The sequence below is a fragment of the Chlamydotis macqueenii genome, chromosome 1 (genome assembly GCF_036417535.1).
Source record: "Chlamydotis macqueenii isolate bChlMac1 chromosome 1, bChlMac1.mat, whole genome shotgun sequence".
Taxonomy (NCBI): domain Eukaryota; kingdom Metazoa; phylum Chordata; class Aves; order Otidiformes; family Otididae; genus Chlamydotis; species Chlamydotis macqueenii.
Window position 1 is genome coordinate 173,848,870 of NC_141556.1, and position 27,184 is coordinate 173,876,053.

Consider the following 27,184-nt stretch of genomic DNA (forward strand, 5'->3'; position numbering starts at 1 on the left):
TATTTGGTTTCTTCATATCTTCACATTAAACCTGTATCTCCCATTTCCCTAAGAAAATATACCATGGTATCTTCCCAACTGCTTCCTTTAATCTTCCTATTCTTTGGAAATTGGATTTTCCAGTTTTCTGAAATAGTTAATCAGAATTACTTTGGTTTGTCCATGAGGATTAGAAAAAAAAGTAGTAGTTTACAGATTTCTAACACTGGTAAGACATCCTATCACAACTTATATAGTCTAGGGTAGACAATATTAACCAACATTGCTCATTTCTTTCAGTTTGCACACTTGGGAAGTTGCTTCTGTTAGAAGCTGGCTCTGCTAACTGCCATCTACTAGTAATGGTAGAGAGGAGAAGACTTTCTGATCTCAGCTGGCAGGTGATGCTGTCAACTTTTGCTTGTTACTGGAAACAGCATCTGGCCAAGTGACTGTTCCTCCACTGTGCAATGGAGGTTTAAAACAAGTTTTTGACTCTAGATGCTGATCTCACCTTAGAAGTGGCGAAGGTGAATGGGGAGAGGGTTCCTTCTCTCTTTCTTCTAGATGCATATGTCCAGGGGATAGTTTAGAGTCCCTCCATATCTGGTGACAAAGAGTGACTTGTGGTCCTGCAATGTAATTATTTTTTTATGCATCCACTTGTTAAGAGTCAATGAAATAGTATGAAGCTTGTGTCATAAACAACTAGAATGGTGGTTTTATATCAGCGTTTGTATGCTTAAAATTGTGTAGAGGTGCTTGAGCTTAGAAAGCTGGCTAAGATCCTTTTAAAAGTAACTACCACACGGAAGAAATGAAACATGCTGTGTTCTCATCTAGTCTGCCAGTGAGGAGTGGACTCTGAAGTGAACGCTGCACCGAGGTATTTCTTCCATTTTTGTTTTGCTGCTCCCACTACAACCTAGTAAGGAATAAATATGTACGAAATATAATAATTCAGGACCAAGGAGTGAACTGGGGGCCATGCTGTTTGGCAGTATAGATGCATCCTGTTAATTTGGTTACTCTTAGCTCCTAACTGAAAACTGACTGGATGTAAACACAAGGGCAGTGCAATAGTCTTATCAGCCTAAAGTACAGGTCAAGGACACAACTTTAAACAAGTCTTTTATACTGTAAAAGGCAGTAATAAATTGCCTGTCACAATGCTCCCAAATTCCTCAGTCTTTAACACCTTAGCTTTTTGTTTTGAAATTATTGTTGCCGCTTTTTATTTATAGAAAAACTCAAGCACAGAGAGGAGAAAAATAATCCCCCTATTTTATTAAAGTGGGAATGTACCGTATCAGTAAGCGGCTACTTCCTGGAATGGATTCCTATGTGAAGTGCCTTGCTTCCATTTACAGAACACAGCGGGAGTAAGCTCAGTGAGTCGGAACTGTGAACATAAGGGCATGTATCAAGATGCTGCCTAGAGCTAGTCGAAAGGGAAACGCAAAAGTCAGAGGTGTCCTAAATCATATGCACTCTGCAACTTTTGGACTTTGCTTGTGGTTCCTATCCCTCACCTTCTCCTCAATCTGCTAAAACTGAAAATAAAATACACAGCTGTTCTGTAGAAAAGATTGTAAAAAGCATTCATATGGGGATCGTAGGATAAACATTCTCATCAAAAGGATGATGTTTCTCCTTGATCCAGAAGATCTTAAATTCCTTTGTTAAATAAATAAATAAATAAATTGATTAAACATATGAAAGTGACATTTCTAGAATAAATCCTGTAAGGTCAAGTCTTCATAGACTTGATGGGATTCAAACCTTTCCAGCTCAAGAGCTGTCAGAAAAAAAAAAAAAGTCACTTTAGGATAAGGATAAGAACACTGCTAGTTGTGTCTTGTTCTATTACCTGCAACATCTTGTCTTCATATCAGCACAAAATTTCTTATTACCTCCTTATATTATGTGCATCTTAAACTTTACATTAAAATATGTTATTTTCATGGACTACCTACAATCTTTCCTCTCAGACCTGTGTCTCTTAATCTCCTATATATTATCCCAAATCTTTTGTCTTTCAATTACATCCTTGGCTCCATTTCTTTGTATGTTTCTCTCCTCTAACTTCTATTTCCCTCTTCAAATTGGGCTAAAAAATTACAAGTAATGTATGAGTAGTGTGAGGTGGTGTTGTTATTTTAGAGAGTGTAGATAGAAAACATCGGAGGAGGAAATAATTGTCTGTAAAGTTATTTTTTTTTCTTTTTCTTCTCCCCGACCCCTCCACCCCCAATATCTGGGGCAATTTCAAAGGCTGCTGTAAAAAGCAAAATATGTAGGGCAGAGCATGTAAAGAAACAGATGGGAAAAGAGGTGAAATAGCCATCTACAATGTATGGTTATGTAGTTTTGGGGACACTAATTGTTCAAACCACAGAGATTTGCATAATTTAAAAATTAGCATATAGCTGAGGGTCAGTAACTTATAAAAATTCTTTATATGCAGGCTGTGATAATTTTAATGGAGTATAATTTTAAGTAATGTTTAAACCAATGTTAAATTCAAGGCCATATTTACTTCATAGCAGGTGTAGAACCACCAATAAGTTGAAAGTAAAATAATTGTGAAATATTAACAAGTATATTTTAAAATATGTTGTGACTCACACTTTGCAAATTGTATACTTACTTTAAAATTTGATGGTTATTTTAGTTGCCGCTCAGAGGGCAGTGTTACTTTTTCAAGAATAGCAGCTTTTCAGGACAGAAAGTTCTTCAAGGTCTTTTTAAAGCACCTTCCAAATACTCTACGAAGTACTGGGAATAAACCGTCCTTTGACCCCTGGATACCTTGGTGAATGAATCTGGAGAGGATACTACAATCCATATATATTAAATATAGTCTGGGACTTTTCAGTTTTCTAAATTGAATAAGTATCCCACCTTTAAAATTATGTATGTTGAGGATATATTTTTTATATCTTATTAATTTTTCAAGGGAAGTGCTGAATTGTAGTAGCACAGGAAGAGGGAGTAGGGTAAAATAGCAAGCAGTAAAGGAGCTTGAGAAAGAAACATTTTATTGTCACTGTATCTGTTTCAAAAAAGAAAATGAAAATCTGCAAGAAGTACTAGTAATAAAATTATGATGAGTTATAATTACTGAAATAAAATGTTAAGTTAGTTACTTTAGGGAACATAGAGCAGCAGTACTGCATAAAAAATATCTAATTATCTGTGAGCATTTAATCTGATTCTTCACATTAACTGAAATGAATCAGAATTCCAGAGAAAACAAAAGCATTTGGACTACAGTTACTGAAATATGTTATGTATGTGAACCAGATTATGCCTGAAAGATGATGACTAAAAGTAGTTTTTGCCTTCTAAAACTTTTGTTTTCAAGGTATCTATGACTATTTTCTATTATAGTATCTATTATTTTATGTCAATGCTGTTTTATCTAAATTATAATAGAAAACAAATGCAACAGAAAACTTGCCTAGGATCCATTCCCCTGTCTTAAACTGCCATAGCCTGCATTACTGACACTAGAAACAGAATATGATTCACCTAAACTTTAGTATTTACATTATATATGTCTATCTGTAAACTATACATTTAGTGACAACTGTAGTCAATACAGATGGCTGGTCTAGCTGAGACCAACATTTACTAGACAGGATAGCTGTACAGAATCCATTGGCAGCACTGACCAGGACTGCCCTGGGACCTTATACGGTACCTCAAATTGCAGATACCTACATTTTCATGTTTGAAACCATATTCCTCCCCACTCCTGATAGGATGAACTTAATCCACCTTAGTTATCAAAAACAGCCAGGAAATTGAACAAAAAAAAAAAAAGAAACTGTTTGTTCAGAGAATATTATAGCACTGTGGCTGTAATAGAATATCACCACTCTGTTCTTATTGTTTAAATTCATCTTCTGCCTATCACTGTGTGTCTTCACTCCTGCTCTACAAAAGTAGTTGACTGTTTCTACCATTATCTTCTTCCCACTGTCTCACCTTCATCTTACTATCTGCTTTTATCCTTTTCCTTTATTTTTTTTTCTTAAGTAATTTACTTCTACCTAGTTAAATCTAGTGAATAAACATATGGCTGTAGAATAGATCAATATTTGCTGCTATAACATTATTTATTTTTGTATACCTTACTTCTTTTGCCTATGTCTGGTTTTTAGTCTGTAATATATATATATAGTTGATTTTTACACTGATTTTTGCAGTGCCTAGCAGTAGCACAATAGAATATGTTTTCATACGTTTATACGTTCTTTACATACTATGACAGTAAACATTATTAATAATGTAGATTTTTCTGGCCCTGAAATCTACAGTCTGTATACATTCTACATTTATTTGTTTTTATTTACTTAAATAAGAAATAATACATTTAAAACTATTCACAGTTCTAAGCACACCATTGTTATTAGCACAGTAAAATCACATCAACATTACAGTAAATTCAACAATAAGCTCTTCGTTGATAATTTTGTTTTCCCGTAACTTCAACACAGTTTAGGATCTCTCTTTTTTTTTATATGTAGTGTTGAATTTATTTATTTCTGCTTCTTCTCCTTTCTGGTAATTTTTTTTTTTTTTGCTGTACTTCCTGGAGTTTTCTGTGGCATCTGAGAAAATCATAACTTCCTGAACTTGTGGAACAGATGCTTAATCAAACACCACGGGGTGTCCAACAGGAGGTTACTCTTTCAAGGATATCACCACAACATATCACTGTTATGTGTGCCTAAGTTATTTAGCCTCTGCCATAAAAAGACTCCTATGAGACCATACATATACACACATATATATCTATGTATGCATGTAACTGTGAAAAAAAAAAAAGTTATACAGTTGGTTAGACAATTCTAGCCCCTTTATGAGCTGCATACAAGTTAGAACAATTATAGTCTCTATTTCAGTAATGTTTCCACTTTCCTGCTTTCTTTCTGATATTATACTAGTTTAATAACGGACTTAATTATTTCTTCTTTTTCCAGTCATGTAAATATTTTATCAGTTTGTAGAGAACAAGTATGGTAGTTGATATGACAACTGAGTAAAGGACATGATTTCTACTGGAAACAAAAAAAAAGAAAAAAAAAAAGCAACATATTTATTGATGAATAAGGGACTAAAATTACATCAACTTCTACTGCCAAGTAGAGAAATGGAACATCAATAAAAAAATTGAAGTACATATAAAGGTTAAATTTAATGTGACTCATAATTTACTCTTAATTACTTTCTGATTGCTTTCTTTAAAGACGGACGTCCATCATAATAGCTTTGACCTGCATCATCCTGTAATACTTATAATACCACTGCCTCCCTAAAGTCAGTGGGTGTCCCTTATTGAGAATATCTACGGAAAAATGTCCCTCACAGTAAAATGATGCAATACCTGCTGTATTCGTATTTGTCTAAGTTCTTACATTGTTTTTACGCACATAACTACACTTGCAATCTATGGGTACTGCCCCACTACTCTTTTAAGGCAAAAACTAGTCTTTTACAAAGATCCATTAGTTTATTAATATCCAAATGGGGTTTTTTTGGGGAAAAATGAGTCACTTTTTCACCAATGCTGACAAAGACTATGGCTTGGTATCTTATTATATGTTCAAGGATGTATTTATAACTAGTATACTTTCCTAGAGCTCTGTGCAGTGGGCTTTTGTTGCAGTTTTCTACTGGATTTTGACAGTCAATTGTATTGATGAGTCACTCATTTTCTGTCTGTTCATCTTGTTTTGATAGCTCTAGTTACTCCAGTATCTCAGTGACTAGACATCAACACCCACTATCCATTTTGGAAGATAAAAATAGCAATCAGGAATTGCTCTTAAGACATTCTGGTTTTTTTGGTTGTTTTTTTTTTTTTTTTTAGAAACTCTTATACTCCCTGTTATTATATTATTTAATTTATCACTAAACTAGAGACTTAAAGATAGACAAATACTCTCTTATACTTTCCATTTTATTTACAGATTAAAAATTGGCATGTATGTTTAAAAATATATGCATCTATCTCTATAGAAGTTGTATGCATTATATATATGTATATTACGTATATATATAAAATATTAACTTGAACTCATGCTCACATGCAAGTTCAAGTTCTCACCTGCCTGCCTGTCTACATTTGCTAAGAAAATGTAGTGATGCAAGCCAGTGATGCTAACTAGTGGATTGAAATTGTATACCTATATTTTGGTGTTGCATTTCACCTCACTGTCATTTTCCTCTCAGGCTCTACCCTGACTAAGTCTTTAAAGTGTGTCTTTAAAGTTTTTGAAGGGAGATTTTCATAGACAGATCATGCCTATTGTCTTGGCTGTTCCATTGTCATTCATATAGCAGTCAAGATCTAAAAGTTCTTAATAGAATAGAATAGAATAGAATAGAATAGAATAGAATAGAATAGAATAGAATAGAATAGAATATTATATTTCTGTTGGAAGTGACCTACAATGATCATCTAGTCCAACTGCCTGACCACTTTAGGGGCAGCCAAAAGTTGAAGTGTGTTGTTAAGGGCATTGTCCAAGTACCTCTTAAACACTGACAGGCATGGGGCATTGACCACCTCTCTAGGAAGCCTGTTCTGGTGTTTGACCACCCTCTCGGTAAGGAAATGCTTCCTAAGATCTAATCCAAATGTCCTCTGATGCAGCTTTGAATGGTTCCCACAAGTCCTTTCACTAGGTACCAGGGAGAAGAGATTAGCACCTCCCTCTCCACTTCACCTCCTCAGGAAGCTGTAGAGAGCAATGATGTCACCCCTCCACCTCTTTTTCTCCAAACTAGACAAGCCCAAAGTCCTTAGCCTCTCCTCACAGGACATGCCTTCCAGCCTTTTCACCAGCTTTGCTGTCCTCCTCTGTACCCATTCAAGGACCTTTGCGTCCTTCTTAAATGGTGGGGCCCAGAACTGCCCACAGTAGTGAGGCTGAGGCCTCACAAGCATTGAATACAGTGGGATAATCACCTCTTTTGACTGGCAGGTTATGCTGTGTTTGATGCAGCCCAGGATACTTTAGAGTTTCTGCTTTTATTATTTTTCAGAGTAAGTAAATTAGTTCTCAGCATTTTTATGATGTCAACTTTTGTCAATGTAAAAATACTTTCTTTCTGAAGTATATGTAAACTGTAAAATATATGATGGATGAATAATCAATATTCCAATATGTTATTGATTTTATATACCCCGAGAACCGGACACTTCAGTAGCTAAACTGATTTGTCTAGTAAAGTCCTGTTAGACTTAATCAAGATTTTGCCTCTTCTCCTCTCCTAGGTGCAGAAAATCCTTTTTTGTTTCAAAATCAAATCAGTTGAACTAAAGAAAAATAATCTATTACTTTGTCAGAAATAATCAACCAGTTTCCTTCCTAGGAAAGGCAGAAGGTTATTTTCTTTTTTTTTTTTTTTTTAATCTAAGGTCTTCCACTACTTCTCTGTTTGTATGGGAATGAAGAACAGTTTAAACATGATAAAAAAAAGTAGCCTTAAAAAGCAAACAACTGTAGTATAATTCTCATTGTCTCCATCTAAATTTAAGAAATCCTGGGCTGTAGAGCTGTAAGATAAATCTGATTTCATGTATTCAGATCCCCTAGCTTGTAGGATTAAGTTTAGTATGATTGAAATATGTTTGTTCTCAATAATCTCCAATTGAAGATATCCGAAAATCTCTGTTGATGATAGCTTTTGGTGATTCCACCAACTTTTTGTTGAAAGATTTTTCCAGTTTAAATATTACTTCTGTAGAGCTATTGCAATCCAAACAGTTTATAACAGAACAACACTAGGGCAAGACGTGTTTGTTTCTTTAATTACAGGTTTTTTATTTTTTTTTTCCGATGACAAGTACCTAATTAGAAACAATAATCCGTATGTCGTTAACCAAATTTAATGCTGTGACTTGAATTAGGAATGTCTTAATACTCATTAAAACTATTTTGTTCGTGTTCTTATAACCTATTGAATTTGCAAAGGCACATTCAAAACAGTACTAATGTCTGATCTGTGGGGTAAATTTTCCTCTCCTCAAGTTAAACAGAGGACTTCATGTACTTCTGTCATCCAAGGAGTACAGCAACTTAAGAGGTATTCTGATCTTGTTTGCATTGCAGTTTGGAATGTATTATATTCATGTTCCCAATACTAAAAACCATTTTATAGGACTGGTACCTATTGCACTTTGTATTATTATTATTATTATTATTATTATTATTATTATTATTATTATTATTATTATTATTATTATAGATTAGCAAGGCACCTTACTGGATAAACAGAATTCAGACACTCTGGGAACTGCTGGATTAGATGCTCAATATGCAATTTAACAAAATGTGTGGCAAACTCTGATTTAACCAATATAAGAAAATATATAGCTGAGCATAATTCAAAGACTGTATTTGTTATGTTAGTAAGATTTTCTGAAATCAGAATAACAAAGCTTTTAAACTATACCCTTTACCATTGAAGTAGATAGCATTATAGAAACCGTATGCTACAGTTCTAGCTTTTAACATTAATAGATTCCACATATAAAAAAAATTCAAGCATTATAACATAACTTTATTAATATGCATCATTATAATATGCCCTGAAGCACCACCAAACAACTGTATCTGATAATCTGTGTTTTTATTCTTTTGAATCTAAAGATTAATGCATTTACACAGTTCTCAATTTTAAATTATGGGCAAAAAAGATAAATTATAGAATAGTCTTTCTTAATAGCATGCAAAAATTGCTTCATATATCTTATTGCTTCATAAAACTATCAGGAGATTTAATACATCCAGTTGAATCGTACTTTATTGCTGCCCTGCTACATTTAGATACAAATTGAATTTAAATTTTATGTATTTTAGTTCAATTAACAAAAATATTCCTTTCATTATGTTTGTTTCCACTTGGTTCATTGCTCTTCTGTTCCAAATAATGAATGAATCCTAAAATAACTATTTCCCATGGAATTCTAACCTTGTACTATAATCCAAATCATCAGTTAGTAAAGCTTGACAAGTATGTTGATTCTTTCTGTAGAGATATTTAAACTTTGGAAATGAAACACTGTTATGTGTATGTAAAAATAAAGAGTTACATTTCAGATACATTATCAAGTCTCTCTCTTAAGGATTAATTTAAACTCCTCTGTCATTTAAATATTTGTGCTCTTGGTTTAAATTAACTTCTCCTGCGCTCATATTACAATTAATGGAATGCATAACTCTTTCACTTTCTGGAATCTAGTTAATTATGCTTTCTTTATCCTTCTATATTTGTTAATAAACTCTTCATTTTGTATCTCATCTTTGTATATTACATACAAGTTACTTTTAACAGCAGAGGCTTCTTAATTACTTTTTTCATTACTAACTACTAAGTTATTTTATACATAATGTTCTTTATAGCTTTTGAGGTAATCTGTGAAAGTAAATCAAAGGACTAAATTCAGAAGGAAATTTTCTGACAGTATATGGAAACATTCTTCAATTATTTTGCTTAAGATTATAAATACAACATTTTGTACTTCCAGCATGCATTTGTGTGAAAAAAAAAAAAAAGAAAGTACATGAGTATGTAAAATAAGAAGGAAATCATGAACTCAAATTAAAATGCAACTTCTAAACTTTGATAAAAATATCATGTAATTTCTCAGACTTTTTTTTTACACTGTACAGAAAATTGTTGTAAACTGTAACAGGATTAGTTATTTAGATAGTTAAGCTACTGAACTGTAAAAAAAAAAAAGATTGTAAAGTTAGAGTATAATGTTATTCAGATTTGCAGTACTTTAATTCTATATGGGCCATACACACACACACAGCGGCACACATGCATGTATATTTCAGGAACTACTTTATCTAAAGAAACAAAAATATTTCTCAAGATGTTGGAAGTAATCAGAAAATAAAATTAAAGTTTTGACTGTTTTATAAGAAAATTTTTTAAAAAGACAGACAATGCCAATTTTGTATACATATTTTTATACATTATCCTATTATTATTATGTCTCATCAGGTGCTACAACTATTGAAAAGTATGATCTTAGAACAAATATATGGATTCAGGCTGGAGTGATGAATGGCAGGAGGCTTCAGTTTGGTGTTGCTGTCATTGATGACAAGCTGTTTGTCATTGGAGGCCGGGATGGTTTAAAGACATTAAACACTGTTGAATGTTACAATCCAAAGACCAAGGCTTGGACTGTATTACCACCAATGTCAACACATAGGCATGGCTTAGGTAAGGAAATAAAATGTTTTTAAAAGATATCACATTTTTCAGATATGTTATTTGTAATGGAAAACTCAGTACTTTTATGCTATTGTAACACTCCGAACAGCAGCAATTGTTACATTGTTCTTGTTAGATCATTAAGAATATGTAGAAGGTTAAAGTGCATTTTTATTATTTACCAAAGTAATACTGGAAAAAAAAAAAGGAAGAGGAACAGGGAAAGAAATCCTGAAACTTACACAAGTCTGCACATGACAGATGTGTTATGAAATCACCATCAGTGGAATGATAGTGGAAAAATCTTAAGATCGTTTGATTATTTATGTGATTTGAAATTCTCAATATCAAAACCTATTGTTAATAGAAAAAAAAGTCAATTACTTAGTACTAGATAATTCTACTGAATCTTTCATGTCCATTAAGATAATGCTTATTATATATATTAATTCGAGTCTATGTTAACTGTTACAACATTCTCACTTTTTCTATATTTATTTTAATTGCTGTCCATAGCTATCCCAGAGAAAGTGTGTTAAATCAACATGCCATGGGATCATAGTGTAATAATTTCTTTCTTTGTCAGAAACTGCTTAAAAAGCTCATTCACCAGGAGAAATGTATGATCCTTATTGCCAATGAGTCATGACCCTTACTTACGAATCAACAGAAGTTTCTGACTATTAATAACGAAAATCAGGGCTGAAATGAAAATTGATGTAAATTTAACTTTATGTTTTCATCAGTGCAAAAATTTATCTCCTCCATAATGAATTTATTTTGGTTTTATTACATGGTAAATCTCAAAAGGAAAATACTTGTATAAATATAGAGCCATTAATCAATCTAAGCTTATACATTTTAAAAAATATTAAATGATAATTTATAAAATATTTTAATGACTTTTAAAAATATTTCATCTTTGTTTGTTTCAATGATTTTAAATTAATGAGATGCTTTCCAAAGAATTTTTAGATTTTTCAAAAAATAATTATTGTTTGTCAACTATTTTTAATGTATGTAATAGCTTTAGGCATATTTACAAACTCCACATTTTTAGAGAACTACAAATTTAGGATAGGATTCATCCCTCTAAGAAGGAACATGTAATAGAACAACTGAGGTGACCAATTCCCATTTCCATGGAAAAGAAAAAAAAAAAAAAAGCATGTTTAGGATTAAACAGTTTGTTGCCTGGGAGCAGTTCCTGCCTGTCAAGGTACAACAAAGATTAGTTAGAAGATTGCAAAGTGGAAATCTGCTTCCTGAATCTCTCTCTCTTTTTTTTTTTTTTTTTTTTTTTTTGTAACAGAAATGCAACATCAGTTTTATTCCTATTGGAAGCTGATTGTAAATCTATTACTATGGTTTTTTTACTACGGAAAGGAAAAAAATATTAAAAGTTAACTTTATTTTTTTATATTCTATTATATATATATATATATAACTGAATTAATATATATTAAAAAAAAAACAACAACCTTCTACATTGGAAAGTACTTCTTGTGTAATAAAAAAAGAACATCTTGGCTGGGTTCCACAGTTCATTCTTATAGTCATCTCAATAATGCTCTGTCATGTTTGCCATGTAAGTGTGATTACACTGCTACTGTCTAATTGAAAGATCTTTTTGCAATTTACAATGTATTCATGAACTCCCTGTTAGGTTGGAGTGAATCTGTTGCTGTTTGTTCACTAGATTTTGGTGGAATATTAGATAATATTATTGCTAGCAACCAGAATTCAATCACTTCACAAAATTACAAGAATACAACTCATAATAAAGAGGAATGAAATGTTAAGAAAATTAACTTAGAAATGTGATGTTTTCCAGGACTTAATAAAAGTATTTAACTTCTAATTTTATTTTTTTTTAAATCTCAAAGTCACTTCTGAAAATTAATTTCTTTTGTAAAAGTGATAAATAATCTAGAAGTTAATTACATCCTAAATCTGAAAAAGCAATTTTGATGGTATTACTTTAAACAAATGTTAACCTGGTTAAACTCTCTTTATGGTAACAGAGAAGAATAAATGACTCAAAAATGGATATCCTCTCAATTTATATAGGCTAGCGTAAAAGTTAAAAAATTAAAGGACAACCATAAAGAAGGACCCAGACAAGTCATATGTACACTTCAAATGCAGATAAGCTTTGCACAACAGTGGACAGCCCACTTACAAAGTTGCTTAAAATTCAAAAATATAGCTATAAATCTTTTGGTATAGAATTTTTATGAAGTTGAATACTACTGCCAATATAAATTTTCTAATCTACAAAGGGATTCCCACAATCAAATTATCATAAAAGTGACCATAGTTGGACAGTCTTCTTCCATTACATAGACAGAAAAGTCTAAATCCTTTCTTTATAATGATATTTCAATCTTGAGCGTTAGAGATATGATTTGGGTACAACAGCTTACATTATTTTTTGTCAGCTGTACTTGGCAATAGATGGCTCTTTTTTCCATTTTGTTGAAAAATTAAAACTAATAGCTTGACCTAGCTTTATTCAGTTATACAGAAACCAAGAATCTGAATTTGTACAGCAACAAACTCAATGCAATGAGCTGAGATTTGGCCATAAAGACCATTGACTTTCCAATGTCATTTTAGACCCCTTGCTTTAGAGGTGATTTTTTTTTTTTCCTGTACCAGTGTGGATTAAGGGAGCAAATGCACCAAGTGTAGTTGCAGAATCTTGACTGAATGTTTTAATTTTTCTTTAAAATGTAGAAGAAAGCATTCATATATAACTCCTTTTTAGCCAAATGAGACAAAATATTCTCAGCCAGTCCAGTATAGTCCTACATAGTTGCAATTGTTTAGATATTCCCTAAGGAAAAAAAAAAAAGAAAAGATTTTGCAAAACAATTACCAGGTGTTGATTTCCAGTAAGTAATCTACTTTTAAGAAACAAGACTGAGAATTTTTTTTCTAAATAAATTTAGAATTTGGCAATTACATTTATTATTATTACAGTTACAGCTACAGGACATATAGAATCAGCCTATTGTGGCTCTTTATTCAGCATTTAGTATTAATTTGGACATAACACTGTATAGCAAAAAATATTACAGAGAAATCATTGCATTTAGTCTTGGATGAAAAATCTTGTCTAGGTAAGGCTTCATTGGTAGATTCAGCCATACATTGGTGCTGCAGTGAGGATCTGGGCTCTCTGTGTAAAATTTTTCTTAATATCAACATATTAAAATTCAGCTTCAGATGGATACAATAATTTTCTATCAAATAAAAGCATCAGTGTTGGCCTATGAAAAAAAAAATGAAAAATTGAACTATAATAATTAAGCATGAATAAAAATTGTTTTTAGTGTAGGTAGATTAAGTATATTATATTTAGGACTTCTTAACTTCACAAGTGAATTAACCTAGAAATCTCTATGAAAAATAATAATAAAAAAAGCCAGTTGTAACTCTGGTAAAGAAAAAAGAACTTAGATTCCACTGAAAAGTTGTACTAAAACTTTTAAAAAGAAATCCAAAAGTATTGTATTGGGTATTTATGCATGTGTGTGTGTGTGTGTATTTATGATTTGAGAGATGACAAAAATATATATTCTTGAAAAACTGTTTCAGATACAAACTAAAACAAAAATATAGTAAATTTGTATGAAAATGTCTATTTTAAATAAAACTAGCAAAATAATGAAGTACCTAATATCTTAAAGCTAGAGATAACACAGTAGGTGGTATTAATGGAACTGCTTACTAGTTTCATACTTTCTGGTATAATTATTCCTCCGTAAAGTAAAAAAAAAAAAAAATTAAAAAGAAGAAAATAAATTTGTTACTAAAGTCAATTTATTCTACATAATAAAATTTCTTAAAATAAAAGTGTCATGAAGCAAATATTTTAAATTCCTTTGCTTTTACTTGATGAAATAAAGAAAAAAGTCATATTTTTAACAATACTTTTTTAAAATTACAGTCGATTTTTGAAATATAACTTCAGTGCAAATATCAGAAAAAGTTTCAGATACTAGAGACCTTGATAGATCCATAATAGTGAAACAATACATGATCACATTGAAAGAGGTGAAGGAGAAACCAAAGATAACACATAGGTTGATACCACAAATTTATAATTAAAAGGTCATTACTATAAAAATTATGCAGATTAAAGATGCAGTTTGTGGGGTGAATATGGAGAGTGATCACCTTACTTCATTTTATGCCAAATAAACTTTGTTTGGAAACAAAGCCTTTAAAGAATGTGTTGCTAACACTTTGACCAGGAAACACAGGCTAGAGGATGCATGAGCAGAGTAGATCAGATACACAGCAATGTAGCAGAAACAGTTAGTTTCCAGACCGAGTTTTACCTTTTTTTCATAAAACACTATGAAACATAGTTTATTACTTGTTCAACACTGAAAAATCTAATGATGAATGATACCACTTTTTGGACTTGATTGAAGGATAATTTTCAGGTCAGTGAGAGTTTAACTTTCATCTTCCATTTTAAAAACTTGTGCTATGGCAGTTAAGCAACGATGTTATTTTAGATAGTGCTTAAGCCTCAATAAATACATTTGTCTATGGCATTATAATCTATCAAGCATTCAAGGCATAATACAAACAATTAGACTAGGAATGTAAATAAAAGCTTGATACAGCCTTTATAGTTACAGTCATGCTAACTGTAAAATAAACTATAAAAATGTGGAGAATAAAGGGGACCTTTTTTCTTCTTTCTCCACTAGCTTGCAGGATACCATATTCTTTTATGTACCACCATTGCTGGGCTATAGAGGAGGCAAAAAAAAAAGGCAAATTTGCATCTTCCAGTAAGGAACAACAACCAAAAAAGAAGCAGAAGATTGTTCTGTGTTTGTTTGTTTGTTTAAAAAGGCTTACAGCAAAATATTTCCAAATTTTATGTATGTGGTGTATATGTAAAAGAAACCACTATATGAAGAGTAAAGAGTATGGAGGTAGATAGACAGATGCATGAGAATCTGAGATTCCAGATTGGACATCAGGGCAGATATGAACCTGTAGTGTTCTTACAGACAGGAGGCCAGAGATGAAAGGCAGGAAGAAATGTCAGTAAGAGCATTGTATTAGCATTGAAACCAATAGACTGGTCTTATAGTAGCTGATACTGTATTGGTGTGATAAAATTGCAAGTATTTATGATTAATTAATTTTCTCAAAAGTGATGTAAGCACACCAACTATTTATAATGAAAAGAAATCTCAAAACTATAACAATATTCCATATTTCCAGATGTATGCAGCTTAATTGTTTGCTATTTAGATACTCTAAGCAGATGACTATAATGTCAGATATGTCTATCCGTAATGTCTAATCTCTGTCCATAATCAAACCAAGCTTAAATCAACAGAGCTGTGAGTTTCATGCAGTCTATCCATGTCAAATCTGCAATACATTCTGGTCATGCAGGAAATCTGAGATGCTTTTGGAGTGTGACATTTTGGCAGTCATAAACAATACTTTCAGTCTTGAACATCACGTTCGTGTATCGCATATGTGCTTTGTAAGTACAAAGAAAAATGTCCACCGCTTTGTTATTCACGTAACATGAAGAAATAGTTTGTACCTTTAATCTGTCCTTTCTTTGTTTACATTCATGTACAAAATGTTATTCACTAGCATTAATTTAACAGTCTGACTGGAATGGAAAAAAAAACAGCTCAAGGAGAAAGACTCATGTCCCCAAAAGGTTCTCTGAGTCAAGATCCTGTTGGAAATACCTTGCTTTTCTGCAATGGTAAATCTTTTTGGGCACATCAGCATCTGACAAGGCAGTGCTATGCTGGAGATCTGTGCGCTCCCTGTCCATGTGATGATTTCTGTGCACAGCCACAGATATGCAATACCTCCCCCCCGCCAAAAAAAAAGAACCTAAAAAAAACCCAAACAAACCAACCCCAAAACTCAAACAAAACCCCACAAACCTATGACCACCTATGCTTTAAGTAGAGTGGAATAGTTCTTCAACAAACTAGCTTACTGGAGCACTGTGAAGCTCTGGCATAGCTGTATTGTTTACCCTTTCAGAAGCAGCTGTTTAGAAATTAGTTTCAGAATCTTTCTTTTATGCTATAGTGACTAGAACCATGTACCTCTATGCAGTTAAATTATTAATATTATTTTTTTTTTATGTTGAAATCTCAGGGGAAATATGTCATTCTAGCTTCCACTGTTTGTTGACAGAAGACCTGAGCCTTTTAAAATATTTTCTCTTCAATATTGATTTGCATGTATATTAGATTTTTGCTTTGGATTTTTTTTGTCCTAATCACCGGGAGTGTTACAGGGATATTTTTTTTCTGAATTGTTAAGTACCTTGCCATTGTACTTTGCACCCTTACTAAGTAGTAGATCACGACCCAATTCACCAAAGAGCTACAAATCATAATGACAACACTTAAAGTAATTTCTGAGTCATGTTCTCAGGATAATAGTCTAGCAGAGTTGAGAATCTGATGTCTCATCTACAAAACTGAATGTAAATAAAGAGACGACAGGCAAATCTTTAGTTCTATAAATTTGCATTATATTAACATGTCGGTATAGTATCTTCTGGCCCAAGAGGGCAGGAGTATTTTTATAATTCTTTTAATCAGCCTACTTACCTGCCTGTGAATAAACATAGGAAGAGATATTTTCAACAATGTGTCACTGAATATTCACTGAGGAGGGTAGGTCAGGTCTAATTCTCCAGTTTATCACACAGCAAATTCCCAGCTTGGTCTGTGGCAGTCCTATATGCAACATCCAAAGAACAATACTTGTATTTCACATCCAGTTAAGATAGTGGTTGTGAAAATTAAATATCATATTTAGTCAACTGATGCATAATTTAAAACAAATTGAAATTTACTATCAATACTTTTCCTTATGTTGACACCAGGAGTATTGAAATAAAAGTGGTTTAAGACTTCAAGAGGGCAAGAACAGACTAAGGAAAAGCAGCAATGTTACTTAAAATTAATATAGAATTGTTGAAGTATACTTCTGTGAATATGAGTGAAAATTATAATGTTAGAAATATACACCTACTTGGAATCTAGATAAATGCAGAGTTTTGGTGGAGTAAAGTTTGGGTATTACTCAATCAAATTTAATACATGGATAACAAGTCACTGATTTATTTGTCTCCACACCTTCAATTTCATGAAACAGCATTTCTGCTCTCTTCTTAAAAGGTAATTTCCTTATTTAAAAAAAAATTACTTATTGAATACAAGTCTATCCTTCCCAGTTAAAATGTTGTGTCTCTAAAAATATCAAAATGTAGACACTACAGTAAAGCTAACATCATAGATAATTTTTTTTCTTTGACATTTCATATCCAAAAGTGTCAGTATGAAACTGTCCCGTTTTTTTTTTTCAGTAAAGGGGGGGGCCTAAGGCGGTAGCTTCTGTAGGAAACTGCTAGAAGTCGCTCCCCTTTGTTCAGTGGATTTGGCCAGGCCTAGGGCGGACCTGCTGCTGGCCAAGGCTGAGCCAATTGGTAGCAGAATGTCCCGTGATAATGCCTCTGCGATAATGTATTTAAGAAGGGGAAAACAGAAAAAAAAAAGAAGAGAAGATGTGAAGAAGCTGAGTGTGGGCAGAGAGGGGGAGGCGCAAGCCTTGTGGGCCTTGCAGGCCTCACCCTCTGGCCTCCCGCCGGGCAGCCGACTGGGCCCAACTCAGCTCAGCCTGGCTGCAAGAAGTGGAGACGAGATGAGAAGTGAATAAGATGTAAAAAGGATCCTGAGAGGCGTCTGCCAGCCTCTTGTGAGGAATGGCTGCAGACGCCAAGGTCAGTTCAGAAGGAGGGGGAGGAGTAACGCGGCTCCTGGCCAAGATTCCCCTGCAGCCTGTGGTGACGACCATGGTGGAGCAGCCCATGGAGGTCCACGGAGGGGCAGAGATCCACCTGCAGCCCGTGGAGGACCCCACGCTGGAGCAGGTGGAGGCCTGAAGGAGGCTGTGGCACCTGGAGGGCCCGCTGGGGCAGCTGTTTTGGAGAGACTGCACTCCGTGGAAGAGATGACCCATGCCGGAGCAGTTTCATGAAGGACTGTGGCCCATGGGAGGGACCCAATGCTGGAGCAGAGGAGGAATGTGAGGAGTTCTTCCCCCGATGATGACGCAGGGGCATGAAACAACATGTGATGAACTGACCGCAACCCCCATTCCCTCTTCCCCCTGTGCCGCTCAGGGTGGGGAGAAGGTAGTAGAGATAATGTTAAGCCCGGGAAGAGGGAGGGGTCGGGGAAGGTTATCTTGTTCCCTGTCTCATTCTCCTGCTAGTTTTAGAAATAAATGAATACTTTTCCCCAAGTCGAGTCTGTTTTGCCCGTAACAGTAACTTTAAGGATTTCTCCCTGTCCTTATCTCAAACCTCGAGCCCTTTTTCTTATATCATCTCCCCCTATTCTCTTGGAGGGTGGGGGAGTGAGCGAGAGACTGCATAGTTTGGTCCCGATTGGGGCTGAACTATGACAGAAACTAAATTTTCTGTTATTTTATAAAAACTGACACTTTTTAAAATTTCATTGTGTAAAATTAGTTCTATCATGCAGATAAGGAATGGCAGAGTTAAAAATATGATAGGCAGTGTGCTATTATTTTCTAACATCACAGAAAAGCAATTTAAAAATCCCATTCCAATCTCCAAGTATAAATAATTGAAACTGTACAGATCTCAGCACCTAATTAGATATAATAGGGGGTTTTTTTGCTACATAGCTTTGTGAAGGCAATCAAAAAGAAAATGCCTGCCATTGCACATTGAACAGTACTCATTTTTAGATCTCATTTAGCTAAAAATAATAACACTATTTGTATTCATAAATCCCTAAGTCTAAATGCTTAGGAGATTGTTTTCCAGGTAGAAAAAAAATTGTTCTTCCCACTATATAGTAACATAGTACTGCAACTTATTATCCTTCTTTCTTGTACTTTTTCTTTTTTTTCTTTTTTTTTTTCAGTCTATATGTCAAATTTGTATAGAAAATTTATTTTAGTGTTTTCAAAATTTTTTTTTTATTTCAGGAATCTGCCAGTTTCAGATTGTACTCAGGAACAGCAACATGTTAAGACACAATTTAGCTAGGACAATTTTTTAATCAAGACCATGCATATTTCCCGCTCCCCAAAAGAAAAATTATTACAGAAAATAAAGTTTAATAGGTACTGCCTTCTGCATGAAAATAAATAACAAACATTGAGTTATTAATTTTTTTCATAATTTTCAGGGAATCATTAAGATTTCTGTGTACTGTATTTACATTATTGAAAAATATGGGTCCTTTTAAGAAAAAAAAATTGGTCCTTTTCATAAAAGAAGTCCTCATAATTTGTTTTGTAGTCTCAGCTGTCCAGTAACTGTATGAGAACTAGCAAAGCCAGACTGTTAAAAATCTCATGAAAATGAAAGTAATTCAGCAGGAGATGGATAGGATCAATTAGTTTTTCAATGCCAGAATTATTATTTTTTACAAGTTTAAAAAAAGGTAAGAACCGCTTCCACCAATTTCCAGTTTCTTTACTCAGATAAATAATAACCTTGATTATTTTAAACGTAATTCTCTTACAATAAAAGTCTCCATTTCTGGATATATGATTTTTTTTTCCTCAGCAAACAACAACAAAGCACTAGTGTCATGTAGAACTTTTTTTTTTTTAAATGTCTTAAACTATTTTTGTCAAATTGTTGAAGATTAGGTGCAGGAAGAAAAACTGTGAGGGCTTTGTGTCCTTCCCCTTCTCTTAGCAAACAGTTCTGAAACAGATGACTGTGGGATGCACAGTCATGCAGTTTGCTTGCATGCTAAGCAAAATCACTTATTGTTACAGCTTTTGTGCTTATTTACCCTCAGATCCTCTAACCACCACCAGGTGTCCTTTATCTTGTTTTCCCACCATCAGGTGTCCTTGGTCTTGTTTTTCTTCTCTTGGGAAGTCTCTTGTTTCTCATTCCCATGGCTTCTGGTACTCATCGTCCCCAACAGATGACAATATTCTTCTTGTGTACATTTTACTTAATGCTAATAATACTTCAAGTGTCAGCTGGAAATAGTTATTTTCTAATTTAGGAACAGAAAAAGCCCATTCTATATAATATATTTTAATAAAAACAATCTCTACATTCTCAGTGTAAATCTAGGTAGATGTTTGTTATCTAGTGGGCATAAAACACAGAAAACAACAAAATTTTGTGCTCTGATATCACTTTAAGTGTAGGACACTTAGAGTCAACATGAAAACCTGTTTCATTAAGTCAAGATGAACTCTGACCTCCTAACACATTGTTCAGTAGCTTGACTACAAAAAGATGAAAAATCGTATCTCAAGAGACCATGCAGAAATAGGCTGCAGCACTTAGAAAAAATAAAATGAATATAGAGTTCAGTACCTTTGCTCTTTAAGGAGGAAGAATTCTGCAGTGTGCTAATAGGATTGGAACTCTGACATTTCAACACAGACTACTTAAAATGAATTTAGTATTTTTTTCTGTTAAAACAAATGACCTGGAACATTCAGAAAAGATAATAGTCTTGTTTCATCAATTGTACTGGAAAATATTTTGCTTTGTGATCTTGGTAGAATGTATCCTTTAAGATTTTGATTGCAGTATTGCCATTTGTGGTTATCATGGACTGTTCAGTAACTTCAGTACAGGTTTTGATACAGAGGTGAGATGTAGTGCACTCTGTTCTGTGTGATGAGGAGCAACACCTTTGGGACTACTCTTTAATCCATAGGTGTGATATAAAAATCACATAGAAGTTCTGACATCTAAGCTCTGAGAGCAAACCATAGGAACCAGTAATTCTTAAATATTGAGTTCCTCATATATTACATAATCTGCTCTGGAATTCTTCATATATGACACAGTCTGCTGTAATGTAAAGGGTGTATTTATTTATTTGCTTAGGGTGGTTATTACTTTATCGCTACTACTCATGATAATTTTTTTAAACACAAGGTTCAAGCACTGCCTAATAGTGAAAGTAAATACTCCTGCATTGCTTAGAACTTTTCCAGCCTGTCTTCTTAGAAAACATAATGCAAGAACCAAACTGTGGAGTTTCATGGATAGGTGCTCTGTGCACAGGTAATAGATACAACCAACAGAGGCAACAGTTTGTGCAGCAGCTTCCACAAAATGAGGGCAGAAACTCTTCTAAGGACAGTAAATGTGGGCTCTGCAATGGTGGCTCTAGGTGGAATGTGGCCCTGGAGTGAAGAGGGCCCCAGGAGAGCAGGTAGATTTTTCAAGGATCACTTCCTTTAAGCTAAAAAAAAATTTCCATTTTTGATGCACAGGAGATCCAGCAAAGGCAACAGGAGGCCTGCATGGATGGATTGAAAAATCCTGATTAAACTCAAACTGAAAAAAAAGGAAGCATATAAAAAATGGAAAATGGACAAGTGACCCAGGAGAAATAGGGAGGCACTGTCTGAACTTGTAGGGATCAGGTTAGGAAAATCAAAGCTCATTTGGAGATGAATCTGATGAGTGACTTGAAGGGCAACAAGAAATGCATCCTCAGGTCTTTCAAAAACAAACAAACAACAACAACAAAAAAACAACCCTAGGGAAAATGTGGACTCACTGCTAACTGGGACAGGAGACCTGGTGAGAAAGACCACAAAAAAAAAAGGTGAGGTACTCAATGCCTTCTTTGCCCCAGTCTTTAAGACCGGCCTCAGGAGTCTCAGGTCTCTGACCAGAAGGGGAAGTCTGGAACAAGGAAGACTTATCCTCAATGTGGGGGGGGGGATCAAGTCAAGGAACAGTTAGGCAAGCTGAGTATGTACAAGTCCATGGAACCTGACAACATGCACCCACGAGTGCTGAAGGAACTGACTGATATCATTGTGAGGACACTCTCAATTATCTTTAAAAGGTCGTGGTGATCAGGAGAGGTTCCTGAGGACTGGAAGAAAGCAAATGCCACCTGTATCTTCAAAAAGGGCAAGAAGGGTCTCAAAAGACACAGACCAGTCAGCCTCACCATGAGCCCTGAGAAGGTGATGGAGCAAATAACACTAGAACAGTTTCGGTCCATATTAAGGATAAGAAGTTGACTGGGAATAGTCAACATGAATTTATGAAAGAAAAATAATTTCTGACCAACCTGGGTAGCTGAACTTCCAGCGTTGAAGACCTGTAATCAACAGCACAAAGTCCAGCTGAAAGCCACTAGTGATATTTCCCAGGGGCTGGTGTGTTGATCACCTTCATTAACGACCTAGATGGCGAGACAAGGCGCTTCTCTATGATGACTTTTTTTTTTTACAAAAAAAGTGTCTAAAATAATTAGGATGGCTTAATTTAGAGCAGGAAAAAAAGACAAGAATATAACTCAAATATGAAAGGACATGACAGAGTGTATGAAATAGTGAATGAGATAAAAAGAGTAAATTGAGGACAACCATATATGTCCTAATGAAACAGCAAATAAGCTATTTGAGGAAGTAAAAGGTGGAGATTTCAAAACTGATGAGATGTGGTTTGGCATAGTTCATCATAGTTTCACTGTGAAATTCACTGCATAATAATACAACTCTGCTTACATGTGAAGGTGACAGAGGATTTGTAGACACTGACTATATATGCATGTCTGTGTGTATATAAACATTCACACACCTGAACTTTCTTTGAATATGATTAATTTTTTCATACCAACAAGGATTTTATATTGTATTTATCTTTGCATTAAGTGAAGACTGTGTGTGTGTATATATATATGAAAAGCTAGAGTACAATGTTGTTATAACAAATAATAGAAAATACCTTTGTGACAATGTGAACCTATTTGTTCAGGATTTAAGACTATTTATAGCTATTAGATATTAAGGTAAAAAACCCAAACAAACAAACCAAAACAAAACCCCAACAAATCAAAAATACCCACCCAAAACAAACAAAAAAAAACCAAACAAAACCCACACAACTACAGCATAAGATCTCCTGATTTTTTTTTTCTGTGCAAACACTGACACTTCTTCCCACATGATTGCTACTGGTTGCATTCTGAGAGCAGATATTGAGCTATACAAGTAATTAGTTCAATTTCATATCCATTTTAATATTCTGGAAAAATTATAGCTGAAACATGTAATTGAATAAAAAGCATTTAGAAGCAAGAGTCTTCATACCAGAAGAAACTGGAAATGAGTTCACAGAAGGTTCTACAGAAAAAAAAAAACAAAACAAACAAAGGTCAGACTTTATAAGAAGGAAAATTTCAGCAAGGATCAGTAAGGGTTTTTTTTAATTCTTTTTTTTTTTTTAAAAAAAAAGCAAACAACCAAAACCAACATCCAAAGTTCAGGAACACTTTCTGTGAACACAGAGATGAAACTAGTTCAAACTCATTTATAAATATAGTTTTTAATGTCACCTTAAGCATTGAATTAATGACTTTCTGAAATAGAACAAAACACAGTTCTACACAGAAAGTGGAAACTACATTGTTTTAAATGAAAAATACACTTTTCTACTAGAAAATAATAAAGTCATTCTCTGCAACTTTAATGATCTACTGTTTTCTGTCATTTTGATGAATTTGAATCATGTGAAATGGAGCGGAAAAAGAAACACTTACTTAGGAATAGGATTTGATTTAGCCTGAGATTTTCAGAAAGATTCTCATTTGAGATCACAGATTCATAGAATGGAATTACTGAGCTCACTATATTGTATCAAATGGTGCTTAGCTATAACTTACCTTCCAGAGCCTTCTAAACTTAACTAAAGATACTATGAGATAGAGAATTCATCAGTTCCTTTGAATAGGTGATTAAAAACCCTCATAGTTAAAAATTTGTTTCCTATTTCTGTTTTTCCATGCTTTATATTTTGCTTTACTTTTACTTCACTAGATAAAAGAATCCTTCTATATCCAGCATTATTTTTCCTATTTTACCCATTCTCTTATTATTTCTTTTTTTTTTAATAAGATAAATTGATAAAGCAACTTAAATTTCTCATTGTAAGTGACTTGCCTGAGCCTTTCAATATGTTTTTTTTTAATTCTGTGGCAGTCCACCAAACTTCCCACTAGTGAAAAATTGTATATTTTATTCTACATAATTGACAAAAATGCTGAAAACATCAGATGTCTTTCCCTTCCCTGTGGAATCCTGGTAGAAGCAATTCCATTCAGTGAAATCTCCCTTAGGTTTACCATAATTTGAGATTCATCAGGTATCGAGTCCATAATTTGTTTATCACGTGCTTTACTGATATTCTAAAGACCTAATTCATGATCAGAATGTTATGAGATACTAAGTTAAACAGTATACAGAAATCTAAGACTATCACATAATTGTCAGGTTTTCTTATGAAGCAAACAATCTTTGCAGGTAATGAAACTAAGTTTGTTTGACAAGGCCTATTTTTCATAAAGCCATATGTAGTGGCATTAACTTTAGTCCTGTTTGTTAATCCTTAATTAATCAAATCTCAAATTGGTGTTTCGTTTTGAATATGCAAGTTCATTTGTTAGCTATGTTTTGGAAAAAATATTTTTTTTTACTATTGCTAGAGAAAGCATACTTTTATCTTCTCTCACTCTCTCCTCCATTTTAGGAGTTACAGTGCTTGAAGGGCCTATTTATGCAGTGGGAGGACATGATGGTTGGAGTTATTTGAATACAGTTGAGAGGTGGGACCCTCAAAGTCAGCAGTGGACATTTGTGGCAAGTATGTCAATTGCCAGGAGTACTGTTGGAGTAGCAGCATTAAATGGCAAGTGAGTAGGGTATTCTTATATGGTTGAAACACATTTCTTAGAGACATGAATAACTGTGACACACAGTAGTAAATAACTGTTAGTATATTGTAATGGAACATGTCTTTTAAAACAAATGTAGACACAGTTGTGCACACCCTCCTATATCTCATGGCTCTTAAATTTATTTGAAATAAGTAATTTAAATAAGCAATCTGTATATATTTTCTGTATTTTTTTTTGTTTAATATTTATATCGATTGCTTAAGAATACAGACCTGAAATTTCAGTGTGTATGGTGTAAGTCAATTCAGGACAAATTGTCAGTTGACTCATCTGACATTTTATATTGTATATGTCAATTCTAGTTGAGCAACTGAGTTTATCCATCTAATATAGTCATAAGCTTTTTTTATACATGCAATTTTGTACCTTCTTTCAGCCAAACCTTCTTTGTCTGAAGGCAACTACATTAACATAGGAAATAAACAGAAATTTTATTCTCATCAAACCAGTCAGATTGCATTAAACCTACAATTCTAATTGTGTTCTGATTCCCAGTTTCTCTTTTATAACTTTCACTTTTTAATATGGCAGTTATTAAAACTACTGTTATAGTAATGTGATACTATGTATTACTTGTTGCTTTTACTTGTAAAGTACTTGCTTTTAGCTATGATGTGGCTAAAAAAAAAGAAGATAGTGTGATGTGTAACGATTTAGAGGTAGGAGAGGAATTCATCACACCTAACTTCAAATATTTTTATAGACATCTACAACGGAGCCACTCATCCTAAGCTTGTCTTTCAGTCAATGGGAAAAAAAAATAAAATGTGATTTTAGGATATCATTTGTCTTACTTATTTTAGACATTTACGTTAGAACAGCATGAACTGTGCTCTGAAAGTGCCTATTTTTCTCTACTAACTATATAGGAAACCTGAGGACTCTGTCTCAGATTCTGAGTTCTATGTTTTTGATATCTTAAGGAGGGTGAGATAAATCCCAGTGTAGACAACTGAACATAAATAAAGGGCAGTCAGTAAAGAATCTCTTGGGAACGGTTGGAACAATGGACTAAGGCAAATTTCTGGAATATTCTTTTCCGCATACTTTATTGCTATTGAACAGCAAGGAAGAAAGGATGAGGAACAGCTGCACATGTGGGATGCAATGAGAGATTAAATATTGAGGACATTAAAAAAATAGTTAACAAAAGCTAGGATTAAAAGTATATATATATATTTATATAAAAGGACTTATAAAGGCTATTGGGTTTCATGGTAGACTATGCTATTGCATAATTCAACAACCCACTAAATTTTGCTCACTCAGTTTCTTATAGTTGCAAATCATCCAATTTTGATTATACAATTGGATAAAATATAAAAAATTATTTGTATTAGTTGTACTTGTCACACCTAAGATACAGGCTTGAAAAAAGTAGGCTGGGGTTGTCAAACTATTTCCACTGACTGTAAGAGTCACTGAAAATAAAAGTCAAACAAAGACCTTAATTTAGCCCACAAACAACTATATTACAAGACCTATAGGAGATTGCATATCTTTCTGTAGTAGCAGCATAAGGCCTGACAAAGTACCCATAATCCCATCATTATGAAAATAGACAAATATTTTTTTTTTAAATTGAATCTCAAATTCATTAAAACTACAAACTTTAGAAGTGTTAATGAATTTTATTACAGTTGTACCCTATTTGCAGAGTAACTCTGGATTAAACAGGCTTTATTGGATGCATTCATTATTAATATTATATTATTTGATTCATGGTATCATATACTCAGATGATTTACTTCTGTTCTGGTTTTGTTAGTGAGGGGGGGCCTAAGGTGGTAGCTTCTGTAGGAAACTGCTAGAAGTCGCTCCCCTTTGTTTAGTGGACTCTGCCGGGCCTAGGGCGGACCCACTGCTGGCCAAGGCCGAGCCAATTGGTAGCAGAACGTCCCGTGATAACGCCTCTGCGATAACGTATTTAAGTAGGGGAAAACAGGAGAAAAAAGGGGAGATGTGAAGCAGCTGAGTGGGGGGCAGAGAGGGGGAGGCACGACCCTTGTGGGCCTTGCAGGCCTCACCCTCTGGCCTCCTGCCAGGCAGCCAACTGGGCCCAACTTGGCCCAGCCTGGCTGCAAGAAGTGGAGAGGAGATGAGAAGTGAACAAGATGTAAAAAGGATCCTGAGAGGCGTCTGCCAGCCTGTTGTAA

At 33.9% G+C, this 27,184-nt stretch overlaps 1 protein-coding gene across 2 annotated transcripts in view; it reads left to right on the forward strand.

Moving 5' to 3' along the window:
• Positions 1-27,184, forward strand: part of KLHL1 (kelch like family member 1) — a 213,272-nt gene that overhangs the window by 163,477 nt on the left and 22,611 nt on the right. For both annotated transcript variants that reach the window (XM_086741625.1, XM_086741633.1), the window contains 2 exons: positions 10,012-10,236; positions 24,821-24,983. In XM_086741625.1, the coding sequence (XP_086597751.1) occupies positions 10,012-10,236; positions 24,821-24,983 (388 nt within the window). The remainder of the gene's footprint in view (positions 1-10,011; positions 10,237-24,820; positions 24,984-27,184) is intronic.